Here is a 16,553-nt window from a genome sequence, read left to right as displayed (position 1 = left end):
ATTCTTTTCTAGATGCTATGACAATTGTCATCAGGTATTGCTTATATTTTAATCTCCTTGATGAGTGTCAGGAGTCACTAAAGCCTACTGATGAAGCACATCAAATCTGAGTGAAATGGACCAAAATTTCACTTTACATCTGTATGATCTTAAGCACTTTTCTTAGACTGAATCCAGTTTTCCCATTTGCCAAGGAGAGGAGATACCTACCTATTCCATAGCATGGTTTTGAGACTTAACTGGATAATTCATGTAAAGTTCCTGGTACCTATAAGTGTTCAGAAGGGACAACTGTTTGTATGTTTCAGTATTATTGTACATGTATGAAATTTGACTTTTTCCTTATAAACCAGCATTCTTCCTCTCTCGATGATGAAGGTTCTTTATGGCTAGCAATATTGTTTAAATTTATAAACTATGTATGTGACAAGCAAAACACACTTATAAGACATCAACTTCTAAAATGACAAAAACATAGGTAAAATTAGTATCCCCATTTTACTGATGAAGTATTAGAGACATGAGTAAAATCTGACCAGACAGCTAGTAAGATGAAGTATTCCAACAGAGATGACCACAAAGCAAACTCCTCTTAAATAAGCTTTGGGTTTCATTTTAAAAACTGAGTGAAATATTTACATGTTGGAAAAAAAATCCCTCAAATAGACTTGTTAAAAATTTTGAATGGGCAAAAAAAAATTAAGATAATGACCTAGCTTATTGCATGTGAGATATTACCAATTTATAATGCTTTACAGCACTTAGACACTGAAATTTGCTTGATTCTTAGATTCTTTCTAGCACTTTCTTTACTGGAATTTCTACCCTTATAGTGACTGCCTTCCTCTTCATCATTTCGTATTGTCTCTTTAGTATTCATGAAATACACTCTGTTTTTTTAAAATAAGAGAATTGAGTAGAATATGCCCATATTATAAATCATATGAGGGTTAATTTGCATGTCCTCTAAAGCAATTTTATCTTCTCCAATGATTTTATTATTATCAACAGAGATAGTATGCAACAATGTCTCTAGTGTGTGACTATGTTCATTCTAATCTCCAGACCCATATCTCCAATTTCCTACTCCATGTCCAGCACTTTGAAAGCATGCAGGCCCTTCAAACTAACATGTTCTAAATGAAGTCATTGTTTCATCCCTAAACGTATTCTTCCCCATTCTCCTTAGCACGGTGAACTGGACCACTGTGAACTCAACTGCCCTAGCTAGAAGCCCAGACATTATTCTTCAGACTTTCCTGTCCAGCCAATCACCATGTCATGCCTAATGTAGAATATCAGTGAAAGTTGAGTGAGTCAATAAAAAATAAAGATTCCAAACCAAAGTGCTTTGCCCTAATGCCAGGAGATTAATGGCTTATAGAAGCAAATACGCACCCTAGAGGCATTTTGATTCATGGAAGAAGGGAAAAGACATTTTTGTTTCCTTATTTCTCTTCATGATATTTGTGCAGAGAAGTATATGGTAGATGAATTAAGATGACTTTCAACAGTGAAACAGAAAGACCTCTTGCCAAGTGTTGGCAATTGAGGTCAACTATAGTATGTTGGGGAGTACATAATGGATGTGGGAGATTCTTCTTGGCTGAAGGACACCAACTCTCTTACTCGAAGAGACTTTCTGGCTTTGAAAGTCAGGTAAGTGGTAAAGGTAAAGATTAGTCAGAGGAAACAAATAGAGTGTTTTCTGTTGTCTCTGTCTTTTGTACTTTTGCATTTATTTTCTTTTCTCAAGGCACAAGCTATTTCTTTTTTCTTTTCTTTTTTTTAAGGTTTTATTTTTTTAAGTAATCTCAGCACCCAACATGGGGCTCTAACTCACAACCCCAAGATCAAGAGTCACATGCTGTTCTGACTAAGCCAACCAGGTGCCCTTTCAGGCACAAACTATTTCTTGAGCTGAGAAGATTAAGACCCTTCTACTCCCTTCTTCTATTCTGAAAGTGGGATTATTTTATGGTAATTGAGTTTCCCTCAGGAAGAGTGGTCTAGAATAAACCCCCCTCCTTTTGGGGGCAGGGAGCTGCCTGTTGGATTTCATTTTCCACACATTTTCTTTTTAAATTCATTTTCCACACATTTATTATCTTTCTAGCTATTAGTTTAGCAGTCTTGTCAGATGGGTTTCTTTGTTAACCAAGTTCAAATACTGAGATTAACATTGCAAAATATAAGCTTTTAAAAGCAAAACAAATCAAACAAAAAGGAAATAAATTGATTACAATTGCTTCTATTCTTCCTCATGAAATTGGAAAAATTTAATCACCTAATAGTAAATGGCATTGTAAAAGAAAACTGTACAGAGGAAAAAAACATACATAAGTGTGACTTTTGCCTTTTAAAAATATTGAATCAAGACAGACAAATTGATGCAGCCAACTTTGAAACTTAATACACTATAAAACCAAATATAAAATGCACATGCCTGCTATAATTCTTTTATACTCTCATTTATCTGTCACAAGTTGTGCCTGATGTTGGTCTGCCTGGTAGGCAGAATAATTTTCAAGTAAATTAGTACTTACCATCGTCTTTGTCAGGGATGATCTTAATCTGAGCTGCTGGGAACTCTGATCCAATCCTCCCACCCATGGGCATGCTCAGAAGGACATGGAATGTTTCCTCTTCTTCATACAAGGAGTCGTCAATAACAATGATGCGACACATTTTCTCGTGCTCATCTCTGTCAAAGCGGATGACACTGGTGTGGTCCTCCGGCCTGGATATGTAATCTGAATAGGACAGCACTGATGTGGGTACAGTTCCACCTGCTGTGCCTGGGGGTAGAGAATCCAAATGATGTTTATGTAGAACATGTTACAAGGGTGTTTCCAGATATAATTATTTTCACATGCAACATCTTCATGGTCAATTTGTATATCTGAACCTCTCTGGCAATTGCAATAGTGCCTACATACTGTTGTAGTATCATGAGGCACCTTCATAGTGGTCTCAAACATACAAAGAATATTACATTTCAAGTGTTTTCTTCTCTACTTCCTGCCACTGGTCTTTCAGAAGAACACAATATTACAAAATAACAGCTCCTTGTATTCCAGTGCTTACTGGGTGCAGGCAAAGTGCCAAGTGCTTTCCATGCATTACCTGCTTAATCCTCTCAACAGTCTATTGGGGGTTACACACTGGAGGTTTACAGAGGTTAAACTACCTGCTCTGGGACCCAGGGCCCAAGGTGGACCCTGAAGTCTGTGTTTCTGACCACAATTCTTTACTTCCTTTCAACTCATATAAATACATGAATAGGAATTTTCACGAATGTCTGCTCAGATATCAACTGCTGATATGACCTTGTTTTTTTTTTTTTTTTAAGATTTTATTTATTTATTTGACAGAGAGATCACAAGCAGGCAGAGAGGCAGGCAGAGAGAGAGGAGGAAGCAGGCTCCCCGCTGAGCAGAGAGCCCGACGCGGGGCTCAATCCCAGGACTCTGAGATCATGACCTGAGCCGAAGGCAGCGGCCTAACCCACTGAGCCACCCAGGCGCCCCATGACTTTGTCTTTTACATTCTTAGAAAATCTACCTGTTTCTTAGAAAGATATTTGGTCTATTAATGAATATTATATATTAATTTTAATTTGGTGTTACATAAAATCACCTTTTAGAGGAGGCTTACCCAGTGAGCAAAAGAAATATCTTGAAATTCAGAGGAGGTTTACCCAATGAGTAAAAGAAATATTTTGAAATTCAGAGTTTCAAACTACTTTGAAATTAGTTTCTTTTCCTTGGTTATGTATTTCTTTGCCCCACCCCCACCCCTTTAAAAAAAAATAACCCTCTTCTACATGATATGGTTTGGGTGAGGAAAGGGGACTTCAATTTCTTGCAGTCCAAACAGCTTTGAGTATTAGAATAAGTAACCACACAAATCATATATGTTTTGGTAACAGCAATGTTTCTAGGCCCTCTTATCTCTAGTAATTGCTTTTTTTCCTCCTCAGAGATACAATAGTGAAGGAAGACTTCTGGATAAGTGCTTTGTTGTATTTTATGAAAACTGTAATAATAAAGCATACCCTTCAAGGCATAATGTTATGGTTCCAACATGTCAAAGAGTCTTATATACACATCTTTGGGGGGACAGTTCAGTTCTTTGGTAAATTGAGCTACCTTGTTGTGTGTAACAGACCACCATCAGCTCCTGGCTCACGTCTCCACTTCTCCGGATGGGAATGAACAGCTCACCAACATCTTCTTCAACGGAGTATTCAGACTGGGGAATATATACAGTCGACTCTAAGGAGAAAACACAATCACAGCTACTATTATTTTTGTCTGAGTTTCTAATAATCCTAGGCAAAGTAAAATTGCTCTAACAATGAACTTTTCCCCCTTGAATATTCTTTTAGAATAATACAGTGTGAGGGGAAGGAGGAGAAGAGGGGAGCAACGGTAGGTATAAAGCATGTAGGCTCTGGGCCAGAGAATTCTTAACCTGGAGATAAAGCCCAACATTGCTTTTATCTCTAGTAACTGGTTTTTTCTCAATCAGTGCTGCTGACATGCAACTTTGTTCTCTTGACACAGGTCACCACCTCCCGGTGGTGTAGTCAAATTTTAGAGGCTGAAGAGATGTCGAAGTCACCTTGTCCCACCTTGTACTTTACAGATGAAGAAACTCAGGTGCAGAGAGTTGAGCTTAACTTGCCAAGGCCTCTTACTGGTTGATAAATTCAGAACTTGTAAAATCTGCTCTTCTACTCTTTACCTCAAATGTGCTCCTTTTGAATGATTAATGCTTAAAAACACAGTAATACATTGTTCAACATTTGATTTTTTTGTTTGCTTATTTTTTTTAAACTGCAATTCCTTTAGAATTTGTAAATCTATTAGTCAGCTAAAAGGAACATATCTGTGGCTTCCTTCCTCCCCTAGAAAAATAACAATAACACATAGTATACAACATTATATTTATATAGTAAGTCTCTGATTCATTTTTAAGGTAGTTGAAAAGCTTGCTAAATAATAAAAACGGGATAATGAAATTGGTGAAAAATATAGCTCAGTGTAAAACTGGGTTTTTAGGGAAACATTCAGTTCAGTAAGTTGACATGATAACCCCCAAACAGATACTTTGGTGACTAGGAGTCTGTTTCACTGAAAGTCTCGCATATGCATAGAAAATGCTTCACAGTTATTTTTAAAACAGTAAGCCACACTGTTTTTGATGATTATAAAAGACTGTTGGAATAAGACATAGGCGCTTGGGGTACATGTTTTATCCTCTCCACCCTGCCCTGTGCCCCAGGAGCTGACGAATGTGAGCTACATCAAAGGTTTCCCTTGTGCTCTGGCTTCCCAATGGGTCAGCCAAAGGGGAGCACAGGCAGGACTTGGAGGTCAAGAGGAGAATGAGGTCTGTGCCATTCATTCCCCTGGCTCCTTCCAGGTTCAGGACTGACCACACCCCTTCCCCCAAATAACAGTCATGGTGCCCACTGGACTCCCTAGCTCACTCTCTGGGCTCAACTAATTTCTTCCCTTGCCCTCAGGCCTAAGGGTAGTAATGGTCCGTACTCTTACTAGCCTTTAACTTACTAGCCTTTACCATGCTTGGTGGTTTCCCTATCTTTGCACACACCTTTGCAAACAGTTATATTATTGCATTCTTTTTAAATTACTTAATTTAAGTTTAATTATTACACTAAAAAAATCAAGTATGTCATTTGTTTTCTTCTGAGATTCTGACTGATAGATCAACATAAAAAACGGTACCATCAAAAAAAAAGGGTGGTTATAAGATTTTACAACTAATTATTCATTTGTCGAACATTGATTGGGTGACTTGTACTTGCCAGACATGTCTACTAGGCAGAGGGGATATGGAAGTAAACAAAATCCCTGGTCTTAGGCAGTTTTCATTCTAGTTGGGTTGGGGAAGAGGAACAAAATAAACAAATATACAAGAATATATGGTGTATCAGGAAGTAACAAGTTATATGAAGAGAACAGAGTGTGCTGAAGGGAATGGGGGAGGGGGTGACTAGGGCAGGGTATATATCCTGGTGGGCCTGTGTTACATAGCAACATATCAACCACATTTGAGCTGAGATTGTAAGGTGGCAACCAGATGCCTTCTGTGAATAACTTAGAGAAGAGAATTCCAAGAAAAGGGATGAACAAGTGAAAAGGGCCTCAGACCAAGTCGTGCCAGGTGTGTATAAGGAATGGCCAGGGGGGCCAATGTAGCCTGAATAAACTGAGTAAGGAAGAGAGGGCAAGACATGGGACCAGAGAAGTGGTTGTTGGGTGGGTGGTGGGAAGATCAGGTGGCACTTTCAGGATCACTGGGAGGACTCTGTGTTTAAGTCAGAGTAAAATATTGTGTAAATAATCAAAGATTACCCAATGGAATGAAAACACAGTGGCTATTCAAAGTTTGCTGTAGCAAAGGAGTCAGCCACCATCACTTGTCTTTGGCAGAGGCTCAAAGGCAGGCTGAGGAGCTGGAGGAGCTGGAAAGCTTTATAGGAAGAAGGGGAAGGCTGCCAGTGTGCCCGGACTAGAAGCTGTCAGTACAAGGGAAGCTGTGGGCAGGCTGACTAGAAGTGAGGCATCCTATGTGACTAGTTATGGGATCACATCTGCTTTCTCTGGTTGGTCTTAACTTGAAAATGAGGAGAAAAAATAGGGAAGCTGTCAGTTATTGATCAAATTTTGACCATTTGGGGCTGATGGCTTCAGAGGCCATGGTGTCGTTTCTCAGTTGCTGTCATTTGTGAGTCAGAGTTGTATTTTAATCTGTGGTCTGTCCATTGTCTGTGTGTATGTCCATCCATTTCTCAATATAAAAGCATGAGAAGTCATTGAATATGGGGGGTTCTGTAACTTGACATATTTTAAGAACATTAAATATCCAAGCTGAGATGTCAAATTAGTCAGTTGGGCATATAATCCTGGATTTCAGTGGACGGGTCCAGATGGGAAAGGTAAAAGTGGGAGTTACTGGCTTGTTGATGTATGTGAAGTCTGAGTCAGAATTAAATCATTTAGGGAGGGGTTATAGATAAACAAGACAATGGATCCAGGGACTAGCCCCAGGGCATTTAGAGGTCAGGGAGATAAGGAAGACTGAGCAAAGAAGGCTGAGAGGGGTCCCAGTTATGAGAACAACCGAGGGAGTGTGGCTTTTGGAGGCCAAGTGCAGAAAGTGTTTTAAGAAATACCGACTGATGAAATGTTTCAAATGCTGCTGACAAGTCAAGAAAGTCGAGAATCAATCATTAGATTTGGCAAAGGGAAGTCACTGGTTATCTTTATATGAACTGTTTCGGTGGAGTAGAGAGGACAAAAGCCTGAAAGAATAAATGGGAGGAGATAAATTTTGAAGACAAAAGGCATAGACACTTCAAAAAATTTGCTGTCAATAGAGTGACATCTAGAGAAATATCTTGTTTGTTTTCAAGATGAGTTTTTGTAAGGGCAAAATTAATCCTACTATTATGAAGTAGGATTCTACCAAACATAAAATACCAAACATAGAAATTATTGTAACATTTCATTAGCAAAAAATACATCAAGTGCCACAAAATATTCAAGTCAAGTGTTCAATGAGTTCCAATGAGTTTATTAACTAACAGAAATTAAGTCTGGTATCACTTAGGTTTTGGCAGTCCTCAGGTCATTTACTCCAACGGCATTGGTATAAATAGTACACAAAGTTTTCTTTCTTTCTTAAAGTTTGCTATGGACCAAATGCGTCCCTCAAAATTTATACATGGAAGCCCTAACCCTCAGAGTGATGATATTTGGAGGTGAGGACTGTTGAGAAGGAACTAGGTTAAGATGACGTCATGGGAGTGGGGCCCTCATTTCGGGATTAGTATTCTTAAAAGAATATGATCTCTCTGTCTGCCTGTATCAGAGTTGATCATATATAATAGTTATTCTATACTTCTAATCTATACTGACCAACTTTTTAAAAATAAGTTATTCATAGAAGTCCCACGTAAGGCATTATAACTTCATCCCTTGAGTACCTGAGTTCCTCCTACATGCTATGGTCCATGTGGGCTTGATTAAACAAGCCAGCACTGGTTACTAGAGCCAGGAGGTTTGAAGAATGAATAAAGATGAAAGCTGGGTGTCTCGAACCCACTCCTACACTTGATCTGACAGAAGGCGAAGAGGTCCAGCACCACGTTTAAGTCTTCTGCTGACCGAGCTTTGGGCAGAAATGGGTGGTTTATGGGAGAAACAGGAAAAGGAGAGAGGGAGAAAAGCTTCCCTGGTAGATTTTTCTAGTTAACATCATTTTTCAACTTCACTTCATATGTATAGTCGAAACTCACATGCAGACTGCCCCAAGCAAGCATGGCTTTTTAAGTGTAACCACCACCCCCACTTTAAGGATGCATTTATGTAGCATCCTTAAAAATTATTAGCTAATACCCAAAAAAATATTATTACCTAATTCGAGTGGGGTTCTTACTGTTTGTGAAGCCCTTATTCTAAATGCTTTCCATGTATTGGGTGTTTTTCTCCCAGCAACAAGGCTTTCACATAAGAACTATTATGGCTGTCATTTTACCTTGAGGACATGAGGCACACAGAGGTCATGGAACTAGCGGAAGCTTAGGCCAGTAGCGGCAATGCCTATATTTGAGCCCAAGAAGCCCGTCTCAAAGACCAAACCCATAACCGCTATGGTCTACTGCTAAAGGAAGAACATTCCGGGTAGCAGCAGCAGCAGCACTCACGCCAGAGACAAACAGAAGGCTCAACCGAGATTATAAAAGACATAATGACTGCTAAAACAGAGCCGGCAGGGACGGCAGAGGCAGAACAAAGGAAGCTAAAAACAAGTATCTTGAGAACTCCTTTATAGGTCCCATGTATTCATAGAATTCTCTATATAAATTTATACATATAAAATTATAAAAGCATTATGTAAGGTATAAAAGCCGTATGATATTCATATTAATAAAGTTATAGAATATTATGTGTTACATGTATAAATACATAATAGGTCTATGAATATAATATCTGTATTATGTAATGTAACAGCATATCCTATGTCAGATCCTAGTGAGCCCATTAAATGGAAGCTATAGCAGCCTCTGGGAAGGGGTTCGTTGAGAGACAAAGTCAGGGAGGTATTCTAAAAACAATAAACTCTCTGCTAAGTAAATAGAGACACACACAAAAATGACTGCAGGGTCAAGCTCTCCAACCTTAATTAACACTGGCTTTCCCACAGGGTAGGCCTACGAGGGACCTTTCCTTCTTTAATTCTCTCAGAATTCTTAATGATGAACATGGATGATTTTTAGATTTTCGGATCAGTTTCATTATTCTGTATTTTGCATTTTGAAAGATAAAGCTGAATCCAGGGAGTGCCTTCTTTATTAACCGATGCAACTGTGCTGTAATGAATGCTTTGATCTGCAACCTCAGGGTTTACTTTTAGGTTTGACTGGGCTGTCACTTAGGCAAAAAATGACTTCTGTTCTCAGAAATAAAGTAGTTGTCATTATGTTTGAAAGATAATGTTCATGCTGTCCTTTTCTCAATTATCCTGAACAGATTAAAAACAAAAAACAAGACAGATTCTACTAAAAACATGACAGGACAAAATGTTTTCTAAAAATCTTTGTTAGATGGAACAGAGAAAGAAAATGCAGAGCATGGAGAAAGGCACTGAGTGTTCATCATCTTTGGAAAGTTTGGCACATTCAAATACCAACCCCGAAGATATTCCGGGACCTCCTCGGGCTACCATGGTGCCCGCAGACTGGTCAACAAGAGGTACTGAGTAGGAAGTCTGTCCCTGATGTGTTTGAACTTGGACAGCTCTCTTAATTTCCATGGTCTGTGTTTTTACTCTGAAACAGACACAGTGATTGATATAGGCTAAATTTATAGGAACTCGAAAGAGACACAAATAAGAATAATGAAAACATCTAAATCACATGATAACAAGTATCACACGTTCACATCAGGATGCCACGAGATCCAAAAATCATCCTTTAGCACTATGCAAATGTGGGTCAGAGTGGATCTTTGGGTAATCTTTGTTCCTATCATTAAATGTTTTCATTTCATGAACATAGAAACTTTCAGACACTAAACTGGTTTTATTTTGCACCCCCTTTTTCATATCCACCACTTGGTGCCAGGAATGTACAGATATGTGCTGCACCTTGAATAAGTATTTAGAATTGTCCATCTCTTAAGACAATGCCTTCTGTTTCAAAAGACAAAAGGTTTTCCATTCTCAGAAAAAAAAAAAAAAAGAAAAGAAAAAAAGCAAAAAGCCTCCACACTCATTGAAATTCAATTTTTGCATGCTTTGTTTATCATTTTGGTGCCCTAAGCTGCAGTGGACTACCCTTTCACTAATTCTGTACCTTCAATTTTGGTACACTTGTCTCATTGGCTAGCCAGTGATCTCCCCATGTCGACACTGACAATGGTACAAAATTTTAGAAGCAATTAACTAGTGTTTGTGTTTCATGGAATAGCCTATGTCGTCCGGATTCTACCACATGAAATGGGTTTGGTTCACTCAACACACACAAGTTTGCCTTTTCTTTGAGTCCAATAAGACTAGGGTCCTTGAGCTCTAAGTTCTGCTTTCCTCTAGAATGGTATGTTTATTCTCTACTGTATATACATATCTATCTATCTCCTAATCTGGTCATACTAGGTTCATGGTTGATTTTGGTATCCAAAGGTATCAGAATGAGCCCCTTTCAGTCAGAAGTTTGCAGACACTTCAAGTGTAAATACTAAATAATTGCATAAAATAGTTAATAATTGCATAAAATATAAAATAATTGCATAAAATAATTGCATAAAATAATTGCTTCGGGCATCTATGCTAAGTATCCATACTTGAACACCTATATTTGAGGTTGTGTTCTGCTAATAAAGTACATAAAACTCAATTTACCCTGGTTAGAAATTATTAAAGGTAAACAAAATGAATGGGATCTTGATATAAAATAGGTTTTAGCTCTTACCTATTTTCCTCAAAATAAAATAGCTCTTACCTATTTTCCTCAAAACAAAAATGTTGAATACTAATCTTAATATTATTATCTGTATACCACTAAGAGTGAGAAAAGATGGTTTCTGTCTGACAGTTAGGGAACCTAATGTGTAGGAAATTAAGACTCTCCTTCCAGGTTAGAGATTTCTCCTCTGGGTGCTGATTGCTCCTGTATCACAGCACAGCGCATTCCGCATTGTTAGCAGTAATCATTTCATAGGAATCACCTGAAGATACCCTTTCAGAGTTAATGTGCCTTCTTCAGTGTAGCTCCCTCATCCCCAGCTCTTAGCAGCATTCCTATAGCGAATGTTCAATAAACAACTGTTGAACATGGATGCATTGCGCAAGACCTGGAGTAGTCTTGATTATCATCCTAGAACACTTGTTTTGTTTACCTATCTTAATACGTTTTTTGGTTTGATATATAAAGGGAAATTTTAAAAGAATAAGAGGAGAAGGAATCGGGGGCACTTGGGTGGCTCAGTGGGTTAAGCCTCTGCCTTCGGTTCAGGTCATGATCTCAGGGTCCTGGCATTGAGCCCCACATAGGGCTCTCTGTTCAGCAGGGAGCCTGCTTCCCCCCCACCACCCCCACCTGCCTCTCTGCCTGCTTGTGATCTCTCCCTCTCTGTCAAATAAATAAATAAAATCTTAAAAAAAAAAAGAAGAGAAGGAATCACTTTGGTTCTTGGTTTTGTTTTGCTTTGTTTTTTCATACACAAGAATAGGTGAAACAATGTTGCTGTTGGCAAAGTGTGCAGTTTAATGATGATTCTGGGAATTATTTCTTTTCAGTCTCCTGGAATGACAGAAGACTATAAAACTCAGAGAAAAGAGACGGGCTTTGTAAGGGAAAAAAAAAAATCTCTCTCTATATTCAGACACTGGCTCTGGCACTTATTAGCAAAGAATTTTGGGGAAAGAAATTCTTTGAGCCTCAGAGATCTCACTTGGAAATTGACATATAAATTGCAGGTTTAGATGCGACATGACTGTGAAGCTCCTAATGCACCGTCGGGCTCACAGAGGATACTCAAATATGATAGAGCTTGCTGTTATGATTACTATCCCTTGGCCTATGGAATAATCCTTTCGGACTTCTCTGGGTTGGGTTAGAAAAGAGGGCAAGGGAGTAACAATGACCTGGAATTTCCTCGAAGACTTTCTAGTCCTCTGGCAATCTGCTATCTGCTCTTGAATCGTCCAGCCTAGTTGCAGAGGATCTTTCAGCAAAAGTTTATTGTTACGACTCAGAGGTACCCCACAGAGGAGTGCCCATTCCCTCAGAGGAAGTGTTATTTTACCCATCCCTGCTACTACAAAAGGCAACCAAATGCAACAGCTTCCAAGAGGCCAATTTAGGCAGAGATAAATTTAAGGATGGCTCTATTTCTCAGGTTCCCCATCCAGAAAATGCTTCACACACTTTAAAACCCCTCCCAACTGGAACTTTCTACCTGCATTTGTAAAGGACAGAGGTTGTGGAATCAAACTGAAACAAGGAAGGATAACAGAGATAGAGGACAAAGCAGTGAGGTAAAAATCATGACAAGAGTAGATTTTCCCTGGGAGTGCCTCCAAGGCCAAGCACCTGGGATAAAGGCAGTATGACAAAGAGAGGTTAACAGCTCTGCTTGGCCGTCTGTATTCTTCCTATTCTAGTTTTCCTCTTTGTACCACAGACTTCAGTGTATGAGGAAACTGAATTTATTGATGTACTCAGTAAATGACTAAACCCATTTGTCTGGGAAGCTATGAATACCCACAGTCATAACAGAATGGCGTGTCCTCCTTCTGTGACCCCATAAAGCTTTGCTGAGTAGAAGGAAAAGCCCCTTTACAGTCTTCCATTTTCATGCAACAAAATATGTCTGTTCTCAACAAAAATGTGGGCTTCTGATGTCCCATCTGACAGCTGAGCTGTGCCTGAGTGGTCCCTCTCTGATTGACAGGGAAGGTACTAGCATGACAGCAAGATCTGCATGTGGCCATTAGAAGATTAGCTCCGTTCTGTGCGTGGCCATCCCAGGGCACCCATGGATAAGGACTGGGGTGCACTTGTTCTCATTGGTGTCTGCCCTTTGAGGCAGGCTGCCCTTCTCCACAGAAGATGCAGGAAGACATATCACCGATCCACTCTTTAGAGTAGAGTCAATCTACTCCCAGCCTGAAGGTCACAACATCTGGAGGCCTGAGAGATATTATCCACATGGGCACTGCATGGTACCTCAGGTGAAACAAATAAGCACCTAAGTGTATGTATTATCTCTGCAGATGTAGATACTTGCGTGATGAATTAAATCCATAGGCATTTAAAATCTTTACTTAAATCACAATGATTTAACTTAAAAAATACAGAGTATTATAAGAATATAATAATGAATATGTGAGAATTTAGGATGGATGTATGTATATGCCTGTGTGAGGGTAGAGTTTGTGTTAGTAAGTTGTTTGTTTCATTTTGTAATAAAACATGGGAAGAGTATTATAAAATCTGTCACATGCGGGGACACCTGGGTGGCTCAGTCAGCTAAGTGTCTGCCTTCGGCTCAGTTCATGATCCCAAGGTCCTGGGATGGAGCCCCACGTCGGGTTCCTTGCTCAGCAGGGAGCCTACTTCTCCCTCTGCCTGCTGCGCCCCCTGCTTGTGTGCTCGCTCTCTCAAATAAATAAAATCTTTTAAAAAAGAATAAATAAAAAAGTAAAACTTGTCAGATGTGAAGTTGAGAGCATTCTATAAACAAGTAAAATGCCTAAAATGGTATGTCTACAAGGTAGTGAGGTAAAAGTGAGTAAAGGAATGTGTGTGTGTTAAGCACACTGCCAATAGTGTTTGATGAATTTCAATTATTATCATTAGCAGTAGCAGTTACAGGCAAGTAAAGAACTGGGAAACGTATGCATTTGCATGGGTTTATACAAACTAGCTAATGGGTAAATACAGTTTCCAGATGAAAATGAAGCAAAGTTGGATATTTCCTCTTCTTGGTTCCATAACACCGCACACACTTTGTTGTACCACTTCACATTCTATTGCAATCACTTATTTACAGGGCTCTCCTTCTCATGAGAGCATATGTGCTTTGATAGAAAGAACTATATCCTATTACCTTTGCAGCCCTAACACCTAGAGCTATACCCAGCATAAGTATGAGCTAGATACATTTTTAATGTATGCAAAATAAAATCTCATGTCATGTCCTAGAAGTAATATGCAGAAGGGGAGCTTACAGGCATAATGGATCGTAAGGCTAGCCAAGGTATATGTGAAGAGTTACAAGACAGTGTAGAAAGATATAATCAAAATTTTGAAATGGTAGGGAAAGTGACCCTTAATGGGGGGAAGAAAAGGATTCTTTAATCTCTTAAAATGAAATCTAACAATGTTATTTGTGATATTAGAAATAACATTCATATTGTGCTTTTTGTTTTATAGAGCTTTTTCATAAGAATGATGCAATATGAGAATCATTAATTTTTCATAGTTTGAACATTAGGAAAGTAAATCTTTTTTTTTTTAAAGGTTTTATTTATTTACTTGACAGAGAGAGAGATCACAAGGAGGCAGAGAGGCAGGCAGAGAGAGAGGAGGAAGCAGGCTCCCCACTGAGCAGAGAGCCTGACGCGGGGCTCGATCCCAGGACCCTGGGACCATGACCTGAGCTGAAGGCAGAGGCTTAACCCACTGAGCCACCCAGGCACCCCAGGAAAGTAAATCTTAATAAAACCTGTTTGATTTGATTAAGGTAATAAAACTAGAAATGGTGGAATTGGGAATCAAACTCAGATCCTGTAACTTCAAGACCAATGGTCTCCAAGACAGGGAATATACCAAGCATTATGGGACACTGGTCAGTTTTCCTAGGGATGATCATAGCCGAGAATGACTAGGGCTGAATTTCATCTAGAAAATTACATAACAACTTAGATGACCATTACATGAAATGAAATTATGGCAAAGTTGCGTGTATGTATTTTGTTGTCATTTTTAAAAAAGATTTTATTTGTTTATTTGAGAGAATGAGTAAGAGAGAGAGCACAAGTAGGGGGAAGAGCAGAGGGAGAGGGAGAAGCAGACTCACCACGGAACAGGGAGCCTGATGTGGGGCTGCAACCTGGGACTCTGGGATCATGACCTGAGCTGAAGGCAGACGTTTAACTGACTGAGCCATCCAGGAGCCCCTGTATTTTGTTTTTAATATTCTACTTCTCAGACCTAATATGGGTATAAAGTATAGAGTGTTATACTGAACTTATAAATAAGAAGGCACAAATGAGTTTAAGTGTCTTTTTTTTTTTTTTTTTTAAGATTTATTTATAGGGGAGCCTGGGAGGCTAAATCGGTGAAGTGTCAGCCTTCAGCTCAGATCATGATCCCAGGGTCCTGGGATCAAGCCCTGCGTTAGGCTCCCTGATCAGCAGAACGCCTGCTTCTCCCTCTCCCTCTGCCTGCTGCTCTGCCTATCTGTGTTCTCTCTCTCTCTCTGCCAAATAAAGAAATAAAAAAAAAAAAAAAACCCAAAACAATATATTTATTTATTTGATAAAGAGAGAAAGAGAGAGAGAGAGACTAAGGGGAGAGGCAGAGGGAGAGAATCTTCAAGCAGACTCCTGGCAGAGTGCAGAGCTAGACATATAGACATGGGGCTTGACCACAAGCCCCCGAGATCACGACCCAAGCTGAAACCAAGAAAGAGTCTGATGTGCAACCAAATGAGCCACCCAGGCACCCCCATGAGTTTAAGTGTCTTATTTCTTAAGGTAAATTATGGCAATTATACCAACTGGCAAATAAAATATCAAGAAATGGCTTTGGGGTAACTGGCTGGGTCAGTTGGTGGAGCATGTGACTTGATTTCAGGGTCATGAGTTGAAGCCCCACATTGGGCCTAGAGATTATGAAAGTAAAGAAAGAAAGAAAGAGCGAGCTTCAAACAAACTCTAATTGATGGGCCAGTTTATATGTATTAAAGTTGCCATGGGCTTGTTCAAAAGAAAGCTTTGTTATGCCAGAGCTTACCCAAAACTCAGGAGTAGAAGAAAATTAAATTATTTATTCTTAGATAGGGCCAATAAAACTACATGTAATTAAATGCCAACTGTTCTTTAAAGGAATTATAAACATAATTGAACTTCATTTTTAACTAAAGGAGAGATGTTAGTTAAACAAACAGACCCAGAGCCCCAGTTCTCTTATGCGTTCTAATTATGTTCAGTCTCGTAACCCAGAGATTTCCACACGTCTCCATTTCATGTACTCAGTAGATTGTATCTTCACAGAAAAGTTAAGAGTTTTCTGACTGACAAAATAAAGTAGGCTGGCAGTTGAAAAGAAAGTCACGTCTGGCTTCTGACAGGATTTCAGCTTTAGAAGAGTCTCTCCAATCTTTGTATAAATGCCAGCCCTCAAAAAGCCATTCAACCTTTCTCTCTCTCTCTCTCTCTCTCTTTTTTTCCCTGACTGCACTGAGACAAGCCAGCACTGTAGAAGTATGGCAGGGGGAGGGAATGGGTCA

At 39.2% G+C, this 16,553-nt stretch overlaps 1 protein-coding gene across 1 annotated transcript in view; it reads right to left on the bottom strand.

The window, feature by feature from the left end:
- Positions 1-16,553, bottom strand: part of LOC111158555 (FRAS1 related extracellular matrix protein 2) — a 149,260-nt gene that overhangs the window by 55,830 nt on the left and 76,877 nt on the right. Inside the window, exons 5-6 of the mRNA XM_022520655.1 lie at positions 4,152-4,277; positions 2,547-2,798 (exon numbers count right to left, since the gene is read on the bottom strand). Coding sequence (XP_022376363.1) covers positions 2,547-2,798; positions 4,152-4,277 — 378 coding nt within the window. The remainder of the gene's footprint in view (positions 1-2,546; positions 2,799-4,151; positions 4,278-16,553) is intronic.

This window comes from Enhydra lutris, unplaced genomic scaffold (assembly GCF_002288905.1).
Source record: "Enhydra lutris kenyoni isolate GAN:26980312 unplaced genomic scaffold, ASM228890v2 scaffoldscaffold60, whole genome shotgun sequence".
Lineage (NCBI taxonomy): Eukaryota > Metazoa > Chordata > Mammalia > Carnivora > Mustelidae > Enhydra > Enhydra lutris.
Note: the sequence above shows the minus strand (reverse complement) of the source record. Positions and strands in the feature narration are given on the sequence as shown.